The sequence below is a fragment of the Oncorhynchus keta genome, chromosome 29, assembly GCF_023373465.1.
Source record: "Oncorhynchus keta strain PuntledgeMale-10-30-2019 chromosome 29, Oket_V2, whole genome shotgun sequence".
Classification (NCBI taxonomy): domain Eukaryota; kingdom Metazoa; phylum Chordata; class Actinopteri; order Salmoniformes; family Salmonidae; genus Oncorhynchus; species Oncorhynchus keta.
Genome location: NC_068449.1, coordinates 51,292,654 through 51,310,390, shown reverse-complemented (window position 1 = coordinate 51,310,390; position 17,737 = coordinate 51,292,654). Strand labels below are relative to the sequence as shown.

The window sequence follows — 17,737 nt, the reverse complement described above, 5'->3', positions numbered from 1 at the left end:
TCCTTTACCTTCTGAGCAACCAGTAAGTACATTGCCCTGTTTCGAGTTTATTTGTCACGTCCCCTGTACCCATTTTATTGTCACGTGTTCAGAGTTTGTTATAATATTCTATAGGTCAGGCCCTATTGGTCACGTGCAAGGGTTGAGGGTAGTTGTGCACGATATATCGGTGAACATATCGGAATCGGATGTCTAGTTTAATGCCAATGTGCAAAACCGATGTCAAAGCTGACGTGCATACCTACCTATATAACGAAGGTACATGGGATATTACATCACGTCAAATTTTGCCATATACATGCAACATAGCATTCCTAAACTAGCCCACAATGTCTGCTGTGTGGATCGAGCAGTCAACAAGTCCAGCAGTCATTTGAGAGAGTAAAAAAATGTCAGCAATACAACTCAAAGGCGATATCCATTAAAGCCAAAATAATGGTAATTCATTGCCCTTGACAATCAACTGTTCTCTGCACCGGTAAACACTACCAAGTGCGCTATTTTTCCGATGTTGCCCTACCGGAGTTACACAGTAATAGTGTCAGTGCTATTAGCTTCATGACATACATACTATGGAATGCCGTTTGGGTCTTTGCATGTCAAAATAAATACAATAGATACAGTAGCACAGTAACCAGAACAGGTTGTGAAGCTAGCCACAATAAGGATTAGGCACAATAGTGGAATTTGCGGTTTGCCTTCAAAATAAAAGTATGTCATTGAAAGTGATGCAAATAGTAGTATTATGCCATATTTTAGTTTGAAGGCTAACCGCAAAGTCCACTATTGCGGCTAATCCTTATTGTGGCTAGCTTCCGACCACCATTAATCAAATAAGAACGGTCATATAAATTAGGGTTATTTTTAGAGGATGACACCTAGCTATATAGTCAGCTAACTAACCATATAGCTCCTGAAACAGATGACGTTTCGCTATGTTTTTGGGGAAGAACATTGTTTGCATCCATGAGCTAGCTAGCTTTTTTTTCACCAACACTGTAGGTGCCCGAGACAACTTTACCAGCATCATAGCTGTATCGATGAATCGTTGTGACATATGAAATACAAGTGAGTGTAATCAACACGTAAAAAAATTATGAACGCGTTCAATTATTATGTGATGTGCAGTCATATTCAGGTCCTGATGTGTCAAATAAGCTTGTTGACCAATCAAATAGTGTTGTTTGACACGTCAAATAGTGGTAAATAGTATTTTTTTGACACGCAAAGACCTAAACAGCGTTCTATAGAAATCCTGGTTGAGAATGAAATGACTGAACAAATGAACAATGAAACAGCACAGCAAGTAAGTGAAAGAAATAGGTTTTGATTATGTTTTACTGGTAATGGGGACATACGTAAATGACAACAAAATATCTTGTGCGTGTGTGTGACCTTTATTTAACTAGGCAAGTCAGTTAAGAACAAATTCTTATTTACAATGGCGGCCTACCCCGGCTAAATCCGGACAACGCTGGGCCAACTGTGCACTGCCTTGTGGGACTCCCAATCATGTCCAGATGAGATACAGCCTGGATTCGAACCAGAGACTCTAGTGACGCCTAATGCACTGAGATGCAGTGCCTTAACACACACATGGGCACAGTGGTCTAACTAATTAACTGCACTAGAATGCTTAAAAGGCCGCTAAAATTTTAAATATCGGTATCGGCCAAAACTGTCATATCGGTGCATCACTAGTTGAGGGAATAGGGAATGTTTTTCCTAAACATGAGGGATTTTGGTAATAGAACTTTTCAGTCAGAAATGGCTGTAATTATGTTGCAGCTTCAGCAACATGGACAGCAGGATAAACACTGTTGAAGTTCAGTAGTGGTCACTGCAACATGGAGGAGAGAGACAATGAATGCTAGTCACACAGTCACTCACTGTCCTTTAACACAGCACAGCAAGTCTGAGCACAAACAAATCAATTAGGTCGGCTCCCTCTAGTCATTTGTGCATCTTAATTATTTCATCAAACAGTGCGCTGAAAGCGCCAGATAAGCTCAGTGCATATCGTTTATTTGAATAAAACACATAGGATGTGTCTACATATGGAAAAATACACGTTTAAAAATGTTGACCAATCGATTCGTCGAAAGAACAGACGACTCTTGGTAGACCAAGATTTTTTTTAGTCGGGGACAGCCCTAATTCAGAATGCTACGCTACCCATGATCCCTTGCACTATCCTAAGTCTGGCTGGATATCCTATTCATTTGAGAGAGAGTTGTTTGAGGAAAAATGTATTGTGTCTTTGACCTAACAATGGGTGTATAAGTCATCTGCGGAGCGACTGCAAATTTTGTGTGTGTGTGTGTGTGTGTGTGTGTGTGTGTGTGTGTGTGTGTGTGTGTGTGTGTGTGTGTGTGTGTGTGTGTGTGTGTGTGTGTGTGTGTGTGTGTGTGTGTGTGTGTGTGTGTGTGTGTGTGTGTGTGTGTGTGTGTGTGTGTGTGTGTGTGTGTGTGTGTGTGTGTGTGTGTGTGTGTGTGTGTGTGTGTGTGTGTGTGTGTGTGTGTGTGTGTGTGTGTGTGTGTGTGTGTGTGTGTGTGTGTGTGTGTGTGTGTGTGTGTGTGTGTGTGTGTGTGTGTGTGTGTGTGTGTGTGTGTGTGTGTGTGTGTGTGTGTGTGTGTGTGTGTGTGTGTGTGTGTGTGTGTGTGTGTGTGTGTGTGTGAGAGAGAGTGAGAGAGTGTGTGTGTGTGTGTGTGTGTGTGTGTGTGTGTGTGTGTGTGTGTGTGTGTGTGTGTGTGTGTGTGTGTGAAGGAGAGATCAGAAAGAAGAGCACAGAGCATGAAATGCAAAGTGCCATGTCTCAAAAACCTCAAATGACATTGGCCATGCTAAACAAACAAGAGGGAATGGAGGGGAGACAGGTCGGGTACAAACGCATCAGTAGGCACAGGGACTCACGTTGTTTCCCAAATGGCACCTTATTCCCTTATATGGAATAAGGTGCTTTATCTTGGCCAGGTCACAATTGTAAATGAGAAGTTGTTCTCAACTTGCCTACCTGGTTAAATAAAAAATATAGTGCACTAATTTTGACCTAGGTGCCATATGGCTCTGTTCAAAAGTAATGCAGAATGTAGGGAATAGTGTGCCATTTGGGATCTCTCAGCAGAATGTAGGGAATAGGGTGCCATTTGGGATCTCTCAGCAGAATGTAGGGAATAGGGTGCCATTTGGGATCTCTCAGCAGAATGTAGGGAATATGGTGCCATGTGGGATGCAGGCACAGCCTGAGAGATCCCCTCACTCTGGCACATCGGAGACCTGGCAGGTTGTCTCTACTGCTCATTTCTGTGTACTGCAATTATGTCTTCTCTCTGGATAAAGAAACGATCATGAATATGCACTTTATAACAGACACGTCGCCGGAGGGTAATATTTCTGGGTTTATCTCACACCGTGCAGGCCAGCAGCACATAGCTGAAAACCGAGCTCGGAAACACGACGGAGCATAAAACTAGTACCACTGTGATATCGTTCAACTGAAAGACATCAACGACAGAAAAAATGTTTGACCCCCCCCCAAAAAAAAAATCATGCTTGGAATTCTATATTTGGAATGACATTTGAAACAGCATTCTAAATGCTAGGGCGTTGTTCCAGCAGCCAGACACTTATCCACTTTCCTCACGGCTACCTGAGGGTGAGGGCTGACTGAGGGACTTTAGTGTTCACGTGGGGAGGGAGGGAGGGACACGGTGCCGTGTGTGTGTGTGTGTGTGTGTGTGTGTGTGTGTGTGTGTGTGTGTGTGACTCCATTGTGTTGCCACAGTGACAAAGCAGTTCTTCCTCCCTTTCTCATTAACTGCAAGCCTTTCCTGCTCTTTTTCCACTTAACCCTCCATGCTCTGCTTCAGCGACTCACTAGCCTATCCTCTATTAGTTTCATTCATTCCTAGACCTGAGCCTCTATGTCTGCAGCCAACCAATGACAGAGAGAGAGAGAGAGAGAGACCTTGCAGAGATACCTTAGAATAATATTGTGCAATTTGAGCAGACTATCATGAAATATGACACACCTCTTTTAAACAAACTGATATCATGACAGAGATATCATGTAGGCCCTGTTCCCATATACTTATAGTCCAACAAGTATGCACTTGTGTCTATTACACTCCCACTGTAGAACTATTACTAAAGTGTCACTTTACTACTTATAGAGTGCCACAGTAGGAGTCATAATACCTATCAAACCTAGCGGTCAAACAGGGAAATAGTTCCAATCGTTTTTCGACCATTCATTTTTCCCATTGGGGATTTTAGAAACACTTCAAATGAGGGCTTGTTTCATGAAGGCTTACCTTGGCGTGACATTTTGATAACCGTGTAAATCTCTCTAGGATAAAGTGACTTATTAATATATTCACCTTACATGGCTATCAAAACACCACGCCAGGGTAAGCCTACACAAAACACAGACCTTATTTTAAATGTTTCTAAAATCCCCTATGGGAAAAATGGATGGTGGAAAAAACTATTGGAACCATTTCCCTGGATGGCTAGGTTTTATGGGTATTACGACACCTCCACTGTATGGCTATAGACATTATTTTTCTAAACTATGAACAGGATAAACCCATGCACATTGCATCCTGTATGAACAATAAGAAAAGTGATCATGCCTCGCTGCTTAGTTACAAAGCTTTTCAACGTAATGATTTATAAAAACCAATATAGCATTTCCATCACCATACAAATTCTACAAAGAAAACTCTTATGCACTATAAGCCCACACATTTCTAACGAATAGGCTATAGCCTTGTTCCGCATAGCCTACTACTCTAGTTACCTTATCATGGAAAGTAAATATTATGTACTCAGCTATTGGACCATATAGTAGGCTAGCTAATGAAGTAACCGAGTCACAATATAGCCTTCATTATAAACACATATTGTGGCCAGGATGTAGCCTAAGGTGTACCAGAAAAATAGAAAAGGCAGGTTGGTAGACAGTGTAACATGATCCTCTATGGACGGTTACCAGGGACTATTTAGATTAGAGTGTGGCTTCCGATAATCAGCTTACCAGGTTGAAGACGGTCTCCACAATGTCCCGGTTGGAAACTTCCCCAACTTCCACCAGGCCGGCGAGGACAGCGAATTTCATTTTGATTCCTCGGATTGGGATCCCAGGGTTGAGCGACACCGCCGCAGCTCCATCACCTTGCCCGTCTGGTCGCCCAGCACCAGGCGTCTCCTCGCTAGCCATTGCTACAGGAGGACAGGTGGCGGTAACAGGTAAGGCACCTGTTCACCCCCAAAGGCGGTAATGTGATACAGGAAAGTCGGTGAAAGAAAAAAAATCAATGGTATCCTCTTTCCAGTTATGTCGACAGTCTGGAGGTAAACAACGAAAATATTTCCCTCCCCTTTCAACACAGTTCCCAAAATAAGCCTTCGAGTCAACAAAGTATGTTTTGTAGTCCGCGAAAGGCACAGGAGCATGAGGGTTTGATTTCTAGCCGATGACACCGCGACATTGGAGTTGTCACTGCGTTTCCATGTAGAACTCCTCTCCCCCGGTCAGAAACTTGAGGAGGCGAATGAAATAATGCATCAAAAACCGTTCACTAAAATTGACCGGCTTAAATAAGATTTGGTTCTAAAGGCAAGTCGCAGAGACCTTGCCCTTCTTCCCCTCTGTCAAAATATAAGAGGCACCTGCGACTTTCATTTCTTCACCAGTCCAGCCAGGCTACAGCAGTAGAACTTGCTATTGTCACAGCAGGCTTGACAGGTAGAGTGCTGTCATGAGCAAGAACTCCTAAACGTGGCTCAAGTACCGCAACAGCGCCAGTGGTGCTCGACAAGGGACAGCAGTCATCCACTCGGTCCTTCCCTAAAAACTGCTAGACTTGTTCAAATTTCAGTGTTAACCCACTTACAGCGCTTTCTCTTCCTGATTTACCCCCTGCTTACAGCTCTTCCCCGCCATGACAGTATTATACCAGTATTCTGCCAGCGGCACAAATGATGACGTAATGTTCGTATGGTAACGAGGAAACCTTTAAAATAAAAGCCCGCATTTCAAAATATTACAATTCAAAATATATTACATTTGAATCAATGGCCACTTTTACTGTGCCAACAAGAAAAGGCAATAGGTAATTTATGAAGAAAAAAAAAGAAAAAGAAATATAAGACCTACATACACATACAGTAGAGGTAACTTTTATACATGTCTCAGCTAATGTGGGGTGGAAAATACTCAGTAGGGTCTCTAATAACCAAATATGTGTCCTTTTTGAAGGGGACTGTGTCACACGGTCTGCTGCTGGCTGAGTATTAACCGATTATTTGACACACCAAACTTTACCTGAGGCAGGTAGAAAAGTAATCTTTACAAGCCAATATGTATCCCATGTAGAGTCTATAACAGTGTCCTGCATTGTTGGCTATGGGGGGGGGGGGGAGTGAAAAGCCAGCAGCCGGCTGTGCGACACAGTCCACCGCCAAAGCTAATTATATTTGGTTAGTAGAGATGAAACTGAGTATTTCCCACCACAGTTTATATGAGACAGGTAGTCTCTACAACCCAAAAAGGACTCGTTGCCTAGCACAAGAGACCAATTTAAGTTTTGCAGACTCTATTGAATAATTCCAATAACATATGTTTGTATTCTATTAAACGTGTATTTCTTTAAATTCAGCCTACACAATAGCTTTCAACATTCCAGTATTTGTTTAAACTTTCTAAATAAATGCATAAATAATACAAGAAAATCAATACATTGGTTGCAATGCTGTGAAAAACAGTTGTACCGCCATAGATTGATTTTCTCAAAGTTTAGCATGTATTAACCGGGGACTCTTATTTATGGGGGAAAAAAATCCGCGATCGTGCTGCCAGCATAATATCCTGCTGCTCAGAGAACAGTAATGAGTGGAGCATGCGCAGTGGGCATCGAGTGACTTCGACAGGGTGTCTCAGGCGTTGATATATCTCAATGGTCTCAGGTGGAGCCCAGGTGGATGGCGTTGTGGACTTGTTCATGTTAGGGACAGAGGGGAGGCTCATAATGCAGGAAACGAGCAGGGCTTCACAAACATTGGGTTCCAAAGGAATAGAGTCTAATGTACAATTTCGCCTCATATTGCAGCCGGTTGGTTGTCTGAAGTGCACTCAAAGACATACCAGAGATTTTGCATTAAACAAATTGCTTATAAAAACTCTTAAGGATTGGGCTGTAATAATGGTTGTCAATGTAATGTTTATTTTCTCCTATAGGCAGACTTTAGACATTATCTACCCACATTATGCAACCATGTTTATAGTTGTGTAGAAGGGGAAACATTTGTAAACATGTTTATATTTTTGCTAAAAAAAATAAGAGTAGACAAAATAATGTCCTGCTGTAAAAAAATATATAAGTCATATTCACATGAGATATGTAAATTGTGATGCTTCTCTCTACAGTCCATGCAGTGGAACATTGACAGCTGTAATGCAACCGGAGGTGATAGAAACCAGACATTAAAACGATGTGACAGCGATGCTTCTCCTGCCTCTTCCAGTCACTGACCCATGTTGCAAGAAAGGCATTGCACTGTAACTTGTGCACGTGACATTAAAACTTGAAACTTGTTTAAGACGTTTATGAGACCAAATAGATACATTGTCAGATAGGTTTCTATTTCATTTAGCCTACGTATATTGAATAGCCTATGTATGATTGAAATGTAAGCAAACATCAAATGCAATGTATTTGAACAAAGATCGTTATTGCATCATAAAGATGTGTGTCTCCTCTCATCTCCTAGGAGGCTCTGATACAGGATGACTTCAGTTGCTCAGTGGAATGTGGGATGCCTCCCAGTCCTAGGCTGCATCCTAAATGGCACAGTATTCCCGATATAGTGCATTACTTTTTACCAGGGCCCATAAGGCTCTCGTCAAAAGGAGTGCACTGTGTGGGGAATAATGTGCCATTTTAGGACACAGTTCTAGTGCTGTTGCCAAGGAGTCAGGCAGCGCCACAATTGTTTTGACCTCACAAGCAGTCCCTCTCCCTGGGGACACTGGGACACAAGGCAGTCACTTGAGTTCCAGCATTAGACAGATGATGCGTCCCAAATGGCACCCTGTTCCTTTTAATATGCTCTACATTTGACCAGAGCCCTATGGGGAATAGGGGGCTCTGATCAAAAGAAGTGCACTGTAAAGGGAATACAGGGTTACATTTGGGACGTAGCCAAAGTCAAGGTTGGTCTCAGTAGCAGTGACCTGAAATACAAGTGCTTACTACAGTGCAATGTTTTAATTTACATGCAGGCTACGTTGAGTGGGTTCAAGTCAAGACACATTTGCACTGACTTACCTGAGGTAACATACAAAATGAAAGTCAGAGAGAGTGTTGATATAGTAACTTGTATTTCATAGTGTGCTGTTGAACTGCAACCTTGATGATGTAAATTAAATACACATTTCATTTACAACATTTTCTTTTCTTGTTTTGTCTTTTGTGTTCCACAACGCATGAATGAATTCAGCTACTCACACAGCTTTGTGCCAAAGTGCTGTCATTTTTTGATTGGATGAACATTCATTATATCCTTCCAAATCAATACCTGAGGGAAATATTTTTTTTTAAATATCCTGAACAAATAAAGGCTTCTAAAACCATACAGTTCGAAAACACATCCTCTTGACTGTTTTCTTTAAGAAATGTATTCTGCGTGAAGCTTGGATTTACTTTGAGCCCAATTTTTCAGTTTTTGATTTGTTAAAAAAGTTTGAAATATCCAATAAATGTCGTTCCACTTCATGATTGTGACCCACTTGTTGTTGATTCTTCACAAAAAAATACAGTTTTATATCTTTATGTTTGAAGCCTGAAATGTGGCAAAAGGTCGCAAAGTTCAAGGGGGCCGAATACTTTCGCAAGGCACTGTACGTTTTTTAAAAATCCAACCACAGGAGCCTGCTCTCAATGTTCAAAATACCCCAGAGAGCTGTCACGCCCTGACCTTAGTTATCTTTGTTTTCTTTATTATTTTGGTTAGGTCAGGGTGTGACGAGGGTGGTTTTTTTATTGTCTAGAGGTTTTTGTATGTCTGGGAGTTTTTGTAGTCTAGGTGTTTATATGTCTATGGTTGCATAGATTGGTTCTCAATCAAAGGCAGCTGTTTATCGTTGTCTCTGATTGGGGACCATATTTAGGTATCCATATTCCTTGGGTAGTTTGTGGGTTCTTATTCTATGTTTAGGTTCCTGTCTGCACTAGCCATATTAGCTTCAAGGTTAGTTTTGTTAGTATTGTTAGTTTTGTTCGGTGTTGCATTCGGTTAATAAAAGTAGAATGTACGCTTACCACTCTGCGCCTTGGTCTCCTGTTTACAACGACCGTGACGAGCATAATATAGCCACAGAGGATCAATAGTTTCAAAAAAATATCGGTGGATATATCAGTTAAATTGTATCAGAAGTGCATACAGTGTACTGCAAAATAAAGGAAACACCAGCATAAAGTGTATTGGGTCACCACAAGCTGCCAGAACAACTTCAGTGCGCCTTGGCATAGATTGTACAAGTGGACATAAACCATGCCAGGAAATTGCACCCCACACACCATAACATTCACTTTGTATCCCTCACTTAAGTGTTTCCTTTATTTTGGCGGTTGCCTACAGTCGGGGAGGCCGCAATTTGACCAGCATGCACGCCAAATATACAGCTTGTTGCATTGTGGCCATAAACATATAATGCATAAAAGGGATTTGGAACCTCTTACCCTGGCAAATTGAGTGTTAAACTCATGGGTACACTATCATTGGCTGCCAGTCCTGATTTCAATGGAAACTGCCATCTATGGATTATATTCTATGTAGCTGTCGGTTTGCCTTTTTGCAAATGTCGAAATACACATCGTGGGAAAAATGTACAGTTTGGAAAGCAAGCAACGTTGATTCAACCAGTGTGTGTCCAGTGGGTGAATTTATCCTTGTGATGATGATGATGATGATGATGCCTTTCTGAATAGGAGGCTGATTTTTAGCAGCATGCTACAGAAGGTAGGCAATATGGCAGGCAATCAAGATAACGTTTTTGGAGGCATGTTGTGAGAGAAGAGGTTGCTGCATCTCTCTTGATTTTGGTTGACTTCAACCAGGCGAGAAGGTCAAAACGTTTTCAGTGACAAGAGTAAGAACATTTTCGGCGCCTGTTGATTTTAAAGCCAGATGAGTGGTTCAAAACGTTTTCAGTGACAAGATAAGACCTTACTCCATGTTGGATGGTTGTTGAGCTTTGAAGACCCCCACTTCCATTCTCCTGATCAGGGATTATCCCTGACAAGGAGATGACAGGAATGTTATTAATTCTATTTAAATGAAACTTCACTAGGTGTTTCTAACATGCACATTCAGACTCATTTATACAATGTATATGATTTATGTATACTGTCCATATGAGGGATTTGGCCGAATTAGGCCTCACCAACATTAGGACATATGTTGAACATTAAAGAGTACCTTTCAGATACTGTATACAATCTTAGAAAAATAGTGCTATCTAGAACTCAAAAGGGTTGTTCAGCTGTCCCCATAAGAGTACCCTTTGAAGAAACTTTTTTGGTTCCATGGAGAACTCTTTTGGTTTCCATGAAGAACCCTGTCCACAGAGGGTTCTACATGTGGACAGCCAAAGAACCCTTTTGGAACCCTTTTTTCTAAGAGTGTAGAGACAATGTAGGTCTAGAATGAATGTATGTCAATGTTTACATTGTCACCAGATTCAGCCCAGCTAGGCATCATCCCTAACCCTGTAGTGACACAGTTGTATCAGTGTCCTAATAACGGGAGGAAGCCAGACACACCTGCATGGAATGTTAACGGTTTGAGATTCAGGTTCAACCTGTTTTCTTCATTAAATATTCACTTGTTGGTTCACTAATACAGCATGTCAGGGCTGACTGTCACGCAGTGTACTTGATTGACTGAATAGTGTAATACAGTGCATAGTATTGAGTAATATACATGCATATAACATATAGTTTAACATAATAACATGCATATAACATATAGTTTAACAGAATAACATGCATATAAGATATACAGTAGTTTAACATAACATGCATAACATGTTGTGAATAGTTAAGTCAGTGTTTTCCAAACTCCAAGGGATGCATGTCTTGTTTTTAAGCCCTAGCACTACACATCTGATTCAAATAATCAACGCATCATTACATTATGATTACTTGAATCAGCTGTGTAGTGCTAGGCCAAAACTATAACATGTATACCCTGGGGTCCCCAGGACCGAGTTTGGAAAACACTGAGTTAAGTCCATATTATGTTTATTTTCTCAGAATTCAGGAGAATAGTCTTTCCTTCATCATGAATATGAAGTTATTTCAGTTATTATGGGTCTGCTCATATGACTGCTAATTTCTCCATAGACAGCAACTGTAAGTTGAATTTTGTTAATTTGTGAAAGTGTTGGTGCATCATATTTCACTGCCACAGTAAAAACCAGTGGCTGATCTAATTTATATTTTATACTCAATTCCATGTTTATGCATATGGACACTGTGTTAACTAACCTCCAGACGAGCTTCAATGCCATACAACTCTCCTTCCGTGGCCTCCAACTGCTCTTAAACGCAAGTAAAACTAAATGCATGCTTTTCAATCAATCACTGCCCGCACCTGCTCGCCCGTCCAGCATAACTACTCTGGACGGCTCTGTTTTAGAATACGTGGACAACTACAAATACCTGGGTGTCTGGTTAGACTGTAAACTCTCCTTCCAGACTCACATTAAGCATCTCCAATCCAAAATTAAATCTAGAATCGGCTTCCTATATCGCAACAAAGCATCCTTCACTCATGCTGCCAAACATACCCTCGTAAAACTGACCATCCTACCGATCCTCGACTTCGGTGATGTCATCGATAAAATAGCCTCCAACACTCTACTCAACAAACTGGATGCAGTCTATCACAGTGCCATCCGTTTTGTCACCAAAGCCCCATACACTACCCACCATTGCAACCTGTACGCTCTCGTTGGTTGGCCCTCGCTTCATACTCGTCGCCAAACCCACTGGCTACAGGTTACAAGTCTCTGCTAGGTAAAGCCCCGCCTTATCTCAGCTCACTGGTCACCATAGCAGCACCCACTCGTAGCACGCGCTCCAGCAGGTATATCTCACTGGTCATCCCCAAAGCCAATTCCTCCTTTGGTCGTCTTTCCTTCCAGTTCTCTGCTGCCCATGACTGGAACGAATTGCAAAAATCTCTGAAGCTGGAGACTCACATCTCCCTCACTAGCTTTAAGCACCAGCTGTCAGAGCAGTTTACAGATCACTGCACCTGTACATAGCCTATCTGTAAACAGCCCATCTATCTACCTACCTCATTCCCATACTGGTATTTATTTATTTATTTTGCTCCTTTGCACCCCAGTATCTCTACCTGCACATTCATCTTCTGCCGATCTACCATTCCAGTGTTTAATTGCTATATTGTAATTACTTCGCCACCATGGCCTATTAATTTCCTTAACTTACCTCATTTGCACTCACTGTATATAGACTTTTTGTTTTCTTTTGTTCTACTGTATTATTGACTGTATGTTTTTTTATTCCATGTGTAACTCTGTGTTGTTGTATGTGTCGAATTGCTATGCTTTATCTTGGCCAGGTCGCAGTTGCAAATGACAATTTGTTCTCAACTAGCCTACCTGGTTAAATAAAGGTGAAATAAATAAATAAAAACATATTCATTCATTCTGGATTATGTATTTATTTACAGAATTTCAGACACACAACACAATATATGTGTCAGACTGAATGTCAATCATTCATGTGAGCGTTTGAACTGAGCTAAATGTCAAAGTGGGTGTGTTTAACATGAATTGTTTATTTGGATGCGTATTAGCTTTTGCAGAAGAAGCAGCTATTGTAGTGGATACAGTAGAATCAGGATAGAAATATCAATATTGTAGCATAACAATACTATATCTTACAATGTAGCAAACACTTCCTGAGTTTATTAAATGTTGTTATAACGTATCAAATAAAGGACTGTGATGTCACGCTAGGCCAGTAGTGAACGACAACGTGCTTGTCTTGGTCTCAACATATCGCGAGTCGCGAGATGTGAGGAATCTCAGCTCTGTCTTTAACACTCGCGATAATTCCTATTTCCTTCTCTTTCACTCCCTGTAGCCAACATGGCAGTCGGCAAGAATAAGAGGCTGACCAAAGGTGGCAAAAAAGGTGCCAAAAAGAAGATGTAAGTAGCGCAATTCATCCGTTAAATCACGCAATACACACTATTAAGTTCAGGTTATTGACTTTCAGTTTGAAAATGTGAAAGATGAGGTTGATTTTAACTGGATGCACTCCGACCGGTCACTGTTGCTAATCTGCGAGGCTCACTGCGCATTCAGTATTCATGAGTTTGTGCATAAGCGACACTGAACTGTTATGTAAGAGACTGTCAAAGTCTTAACACAGGCTGCATATCGTAAAGAATTTTATATAAATATGCCGAAATGCACACACAGCCGATGTCGCAAGATTACAGGCGGTCTTAACAAGCTAAGCTACCTAACTAGATCATCCCTGTAACTATGGTGGCTAGCAGGATGGCAGACTGTCATCCATGAACATAACGTGGACAACGTTAGCTAGACGAAGTATTTTTTTACGAAATGTGGTCAAACAGAATTAAAGTATTGTGGCCAAGCCAGCCAGGGCTACATGTGCGTGGTGCCAACCCTTCCGTCTTTAGCGAGAAAATTATAATTTGTCAGATAAGATAATTTAGCCAGTTAGCTGGGCCTTACATTAGTAACCAGCTAGCTATCAGTCATGTTTTATTGATTAGCCAGGTGCCTGTTGAATTTCCACGTTAGATTGTACTGGAAGTTGAGTTCATACCATTAACAGCATTTGACAATAACAAGTTAACGTTAGCCCTTTGGTTGGTTTCGCGTAAACTAGACTGCAACCTTAGTTTCTTTAGCTAGCTACATAGGCCTGTGTCATCAAAACCGATTAACAGAACTGATATTGACCACACTACTTTCAATTCAAGGGCTTTATTGGTATGGGAAACATGTGTTAACATTGCCAAAGCAAGTGAGGTAGATAAATATATAAAGTGAAAAACAATTAAAATTAACAGTAAACATTACACATACAGAAGTTTAAAAACAATAAAGACATTACAAATGGTGTGTATGTATATGTGTGTGTTTTTTAACAACTTTCTCTATCCCCAGTGTCGACCCTTTCTCCAAGAAGGACTGGTATGATGTCAAGGCACCCGCTATGTTCAACATCCGCAACATTGGCAAGACCTTGGTGTCCAGGACTCAGGGAACCAGTAAGTTTGTTTCTCCAACGGATGATGCCGATTAATGAAGCAACACATGGTTCAGTGGTGATGGCTACCAGTATGAAGACTAACATGCAGCAAAATAACTGCAGACAGAGCCACATGGTTCTGTGGAATTATAGCACCGTTTGGAAACTAGGGGTTGATTCAAGTGAGGTGACTAAAATGTGAACTCCTGACCTTGTACTGTAACTAGTTAGGTAGCCTAATTCAACTAGCTTTGGGACAACTTTGGGAGTCTGTATATTGGTTGGACTCCCGAGTTGTGCATCGTTCTGGTGGGTGGCGACGGCTAATAACCCTACTGCAGTATAGCAGGCTTCGCCAAAAATGTTTCCGGTCAACAAAAGCATATGTATAATCTCTAGGAATTTACCAGACAAAGTGAAGTGTCCCGCGCGATCAAATAAACATCAGTATCCAACTTTTGTCCGAACCGCACCATATTCCTGCCAAGTTATACAGCGGTCTGCCATTAGACCACGCACTTCACGCAATACTTCCTACCCCAAAATCTACCATTTATTTAATAGTGAGGTACACATTTCACTACGTCTTGGTAAGTGGAGTTCCTAGAGATAATACATGTGCTTTTGTTGAGTGTTTTTTTTTGTCGAAGCCAACTATGGTGGTAGGGTTATTTTCCATCAACACACGAAAGATGCACAACTCGGAGTCCCAACTAATAAGAGTCCTGAAGTTGTCTTTAAACTACGTTTAAATATGGGTTTGTTGGTCAGTAATGTCCTTTTTTAGTCTTCCCTTTTTAAAATGGTTTCAACTTGTCAGTCTTGTCTTTGTTTTGTTTGTACCGTACTTAACACAATGGGAATGCATGGTGACATTGTTTCGGCCCAATGATTGCAACTGACTACTGGTAAAGAGATCTGATGTTCCTGGCCTTGGCCTCCATTCGCCTCACCGCGTATCACATCAACTAATCTGTTCTACTAGGAATCGCCTCTGATGGTCTGAAGGGACGTGTGTTCGAGGTGAGCCTCGCTGACCTGCAGAATGATGAGGTGGCCTTCCGCAAGTTCAAGCTGATCTCAGAAGACGTGCAGGGCAAGAACTGCCTGACAAACTTCCACGGCATGGACCTGACCCGTGACAAGATGTGCTCCATGGTCAAGAAGTGGCAGGTGAGGAATCCTACAGGTGGATGTCACACACAGCTGGATTTGTGGAGATATTGTGTTTTTGATGTGTTTATAATTACAGTACAAAATGTATGGGAATTGGTCATCCTGTCATTAAAGGTGCAATAAGCAGGAATCACACCGCCATTTAATTTGCCTAATTTCAGTTTGATAAAACAACCAGTCATTGTTTAGAGAATCGTTAAACCGATGTAATATTTTCTATAACTAAACATTTTGTGTTTTTAGCTGTTTGAAGCTGGTCTGTAAAAGATGCAAAACTTAAGATCAGGAAGCATACTTCCTTTCATTGAGAATGACAGAGCTATAACTCACATTTGTGTATGAAATTGGTCATGTCGCCCAAAAAGTGTCATTGCAACTTTATGCTGAAAGGCGCCGCCTTTCCCTCATAGTTTTCTCAGCACACGTGGAATGTAAAACCACTATTTCAACATTGTATCCTAATACTGTCGCACCACCTTCAAAAGTGATGTACCATTATGGGTAATCTCAATACTATAAATTAACCTCTTCCCTGTAATGTTAATGATCACGTGTTGGGGCCAATGTACCCAAAACTATTCATTAACCTCCATCCTGTCTCCCCGCCAGACCATGATTGAGGCCCATGTGGACGTGAAGACCACTGACGGCTACCTCCTGCGTCTGTTCTGCGTCGGCTTCACCAAGAAGCGCACCAACCAGATCAGGAAGACGTCGTACGCCCAGCACCAGCAGGTCCGTCAGATCAGGAAGAAGATGATGGAGATCATGACCCGTGAGGTCCAGACCAACGACCTGAAGGAAGTCGTCAACAAGCTGTAAGGACGTTCGCCGTTCTGTTGCTGGTTCAATAGAATGTTCTGCACTCTGGGAAGATGTGGTCCATGTGAAATGCAACATGGAGTGCATATATGGGCATGCATATTATTTGGCTGTTAGAATAAGCACATTTATTTAAACAAAATTGTTGGCTGTGTCGAACACTTTTCCTGCATTTTTAATTGTGTACAGTTAAGTTTTGATGTCTGAGTAAGTTGAATGGCATTCAATGAAGGCAGCCAGTAATTTAACTAGTTCTCTTAGCTGGTCATTTTCAGTAGCCAAGGCAGGTTCCCTCTTACTGATTCACTTTTCCCTTTGTCCTCTAGGATCCCTGACTCCGTTGGCAAGGACATTGAGAAGGCCTGCCAGTCAATCTACCCACTCCACGACGTCTACGTCAGGAAGGTTAAGATGCTGAAGAAACCCAAGTTTGAGTGTAAGTCACCCTGAACCTCAAACCTATCCTGCCCCTTGAGGCTTTGCAGTCCGACAATGTGTCGAGCCTGTGTCATAAGGGGCGGAGAGTGAAAGGGTTATGTCTACGCCAAGGACCCAGAATGGTGGTTTCTTGGCGTGATCATGGCTCCGACAGATGGCACAATACTAGACAATTGATGGTGTGAAAGAAGGCCTATTCAGGATCTTTGTCAAACTTACCATGCATTAAAAAACAACCAAGGTTATTGAAGGTCACCTTTGCCTGAGCTTGTTTTAATCATGACCACTAAGGTCCCCTCCCCAGCATCTGGCAGCGGTTCCATACGACGTAATTCTATCTTAACATATGCCGATATGGCTGCATTCACAGGCAGCCAAATTCTTATCTTTTGGCCAATTAATTGTCAAAAAGATCAGATTTGGATTGTGTAAACGCAGCCTAGGATACTACATTATCCAATGTGTCTAACAGCCTGTTGAGTTGTACTCTGGTGTTGTGCTTATGTTATTCTTCTCTCCTTCCAGTGGGCAAACTGATGGAGCTCCACGGTGAGGGTGGTGGCAGCAGTACAGCCAAGCCCTCTGGGGATGACACTGGGGCTAAGGTGGATAGGGCCGACGGCTACGAGCCCCCCATCCAAGAGACCGTCTAAACGCCTGACCGATTTAATAAAAAAATGTAAATGATACTCAACTGTTGGTGTCTTCTGTTCATGGGATGGTTGTTTGGTAAGGTATTTTGTAAAGAGCTATTCTTTTTTCAGGCATAAATCAAAGCATTTATATCTGGAAAAAGAAAAGCTATGCGAAACTCAACGTGTTATGCGTAATACCAAACTCAACGTGTTATGCGTAATACCAAATTCTAAAACTGAGGCAGCTTATGGTTTAGAAATTAACATTCGCATCTCTGGTGGACATTGCACACTCCCTTATCTTGGACTGCACATTTTAAAGTGGGCTTTGTCCACAAG

At 41.6% G+C, this 17,737-nt stretch overlaps 2 protein-coding genes and 1 non-coding gene across 3 annotated transcripts in view; 2 read left to right on the top strand and 1 right to left on the bottom strand.

Annotated features, from left to right (window-relative positions):
* The window catches only part of LOC118374006 (lipopolysaccharide-responsive and beige-like anchor protein), a 217,715-nt gene extending 211,737 nt beyond the window's left edge, over positions 1-5,978 (bottom strand). Inside the window, exon 1 of the mRNA XM_052485235.1 lies at positions 5,039-5,978. Coding sequence (XP_052341195.1) covers positions 5,039-5,221 — 183 coding nt within the window. The 5' untranslated portion in view covers positions 5,222-5,978. The remainder of the gene's footprint in view (positions 1-5,038) is intronic.
* A 7,109-nt stretch (positions 5,979-13,087) lies between these two features.
* On the top strand, positions 13,088-17,452 carry LOC118363031 (40S ribosomal protein S3a). The gene is made up of 6 exons (XM_035743787.2): positions 13,088-13,248; positions 14,243-14,346; positions 15,313-15,500; positions 16,113-16,321; positions 16,652-16,761; positions 17,289-17,452. The coding sequence occupies exons 1-6, from the start codon at positions 13,187-13,189 to the stop codon at positions 17,414-17,416; spliced, it is 801 nt and encodes a 266-aa protein (XP_035599680.1). The 5' UTR covers positions 13,088-13,186; the 3' UTR covers positions 17,417-17,452.
* LOC118363055 (small nucleolar RNA SNORA17) lies at positions 16,789-16,918 on the top strand. Its single transcript, XR_004821330.1, has one exon. It is a non-coding gene; the product is annotated as a small nucleolar RNA SNORA17 (small nucleolar RNA).
* Positions 17,453-17,737: the final 285 nt, after the last annotated feature.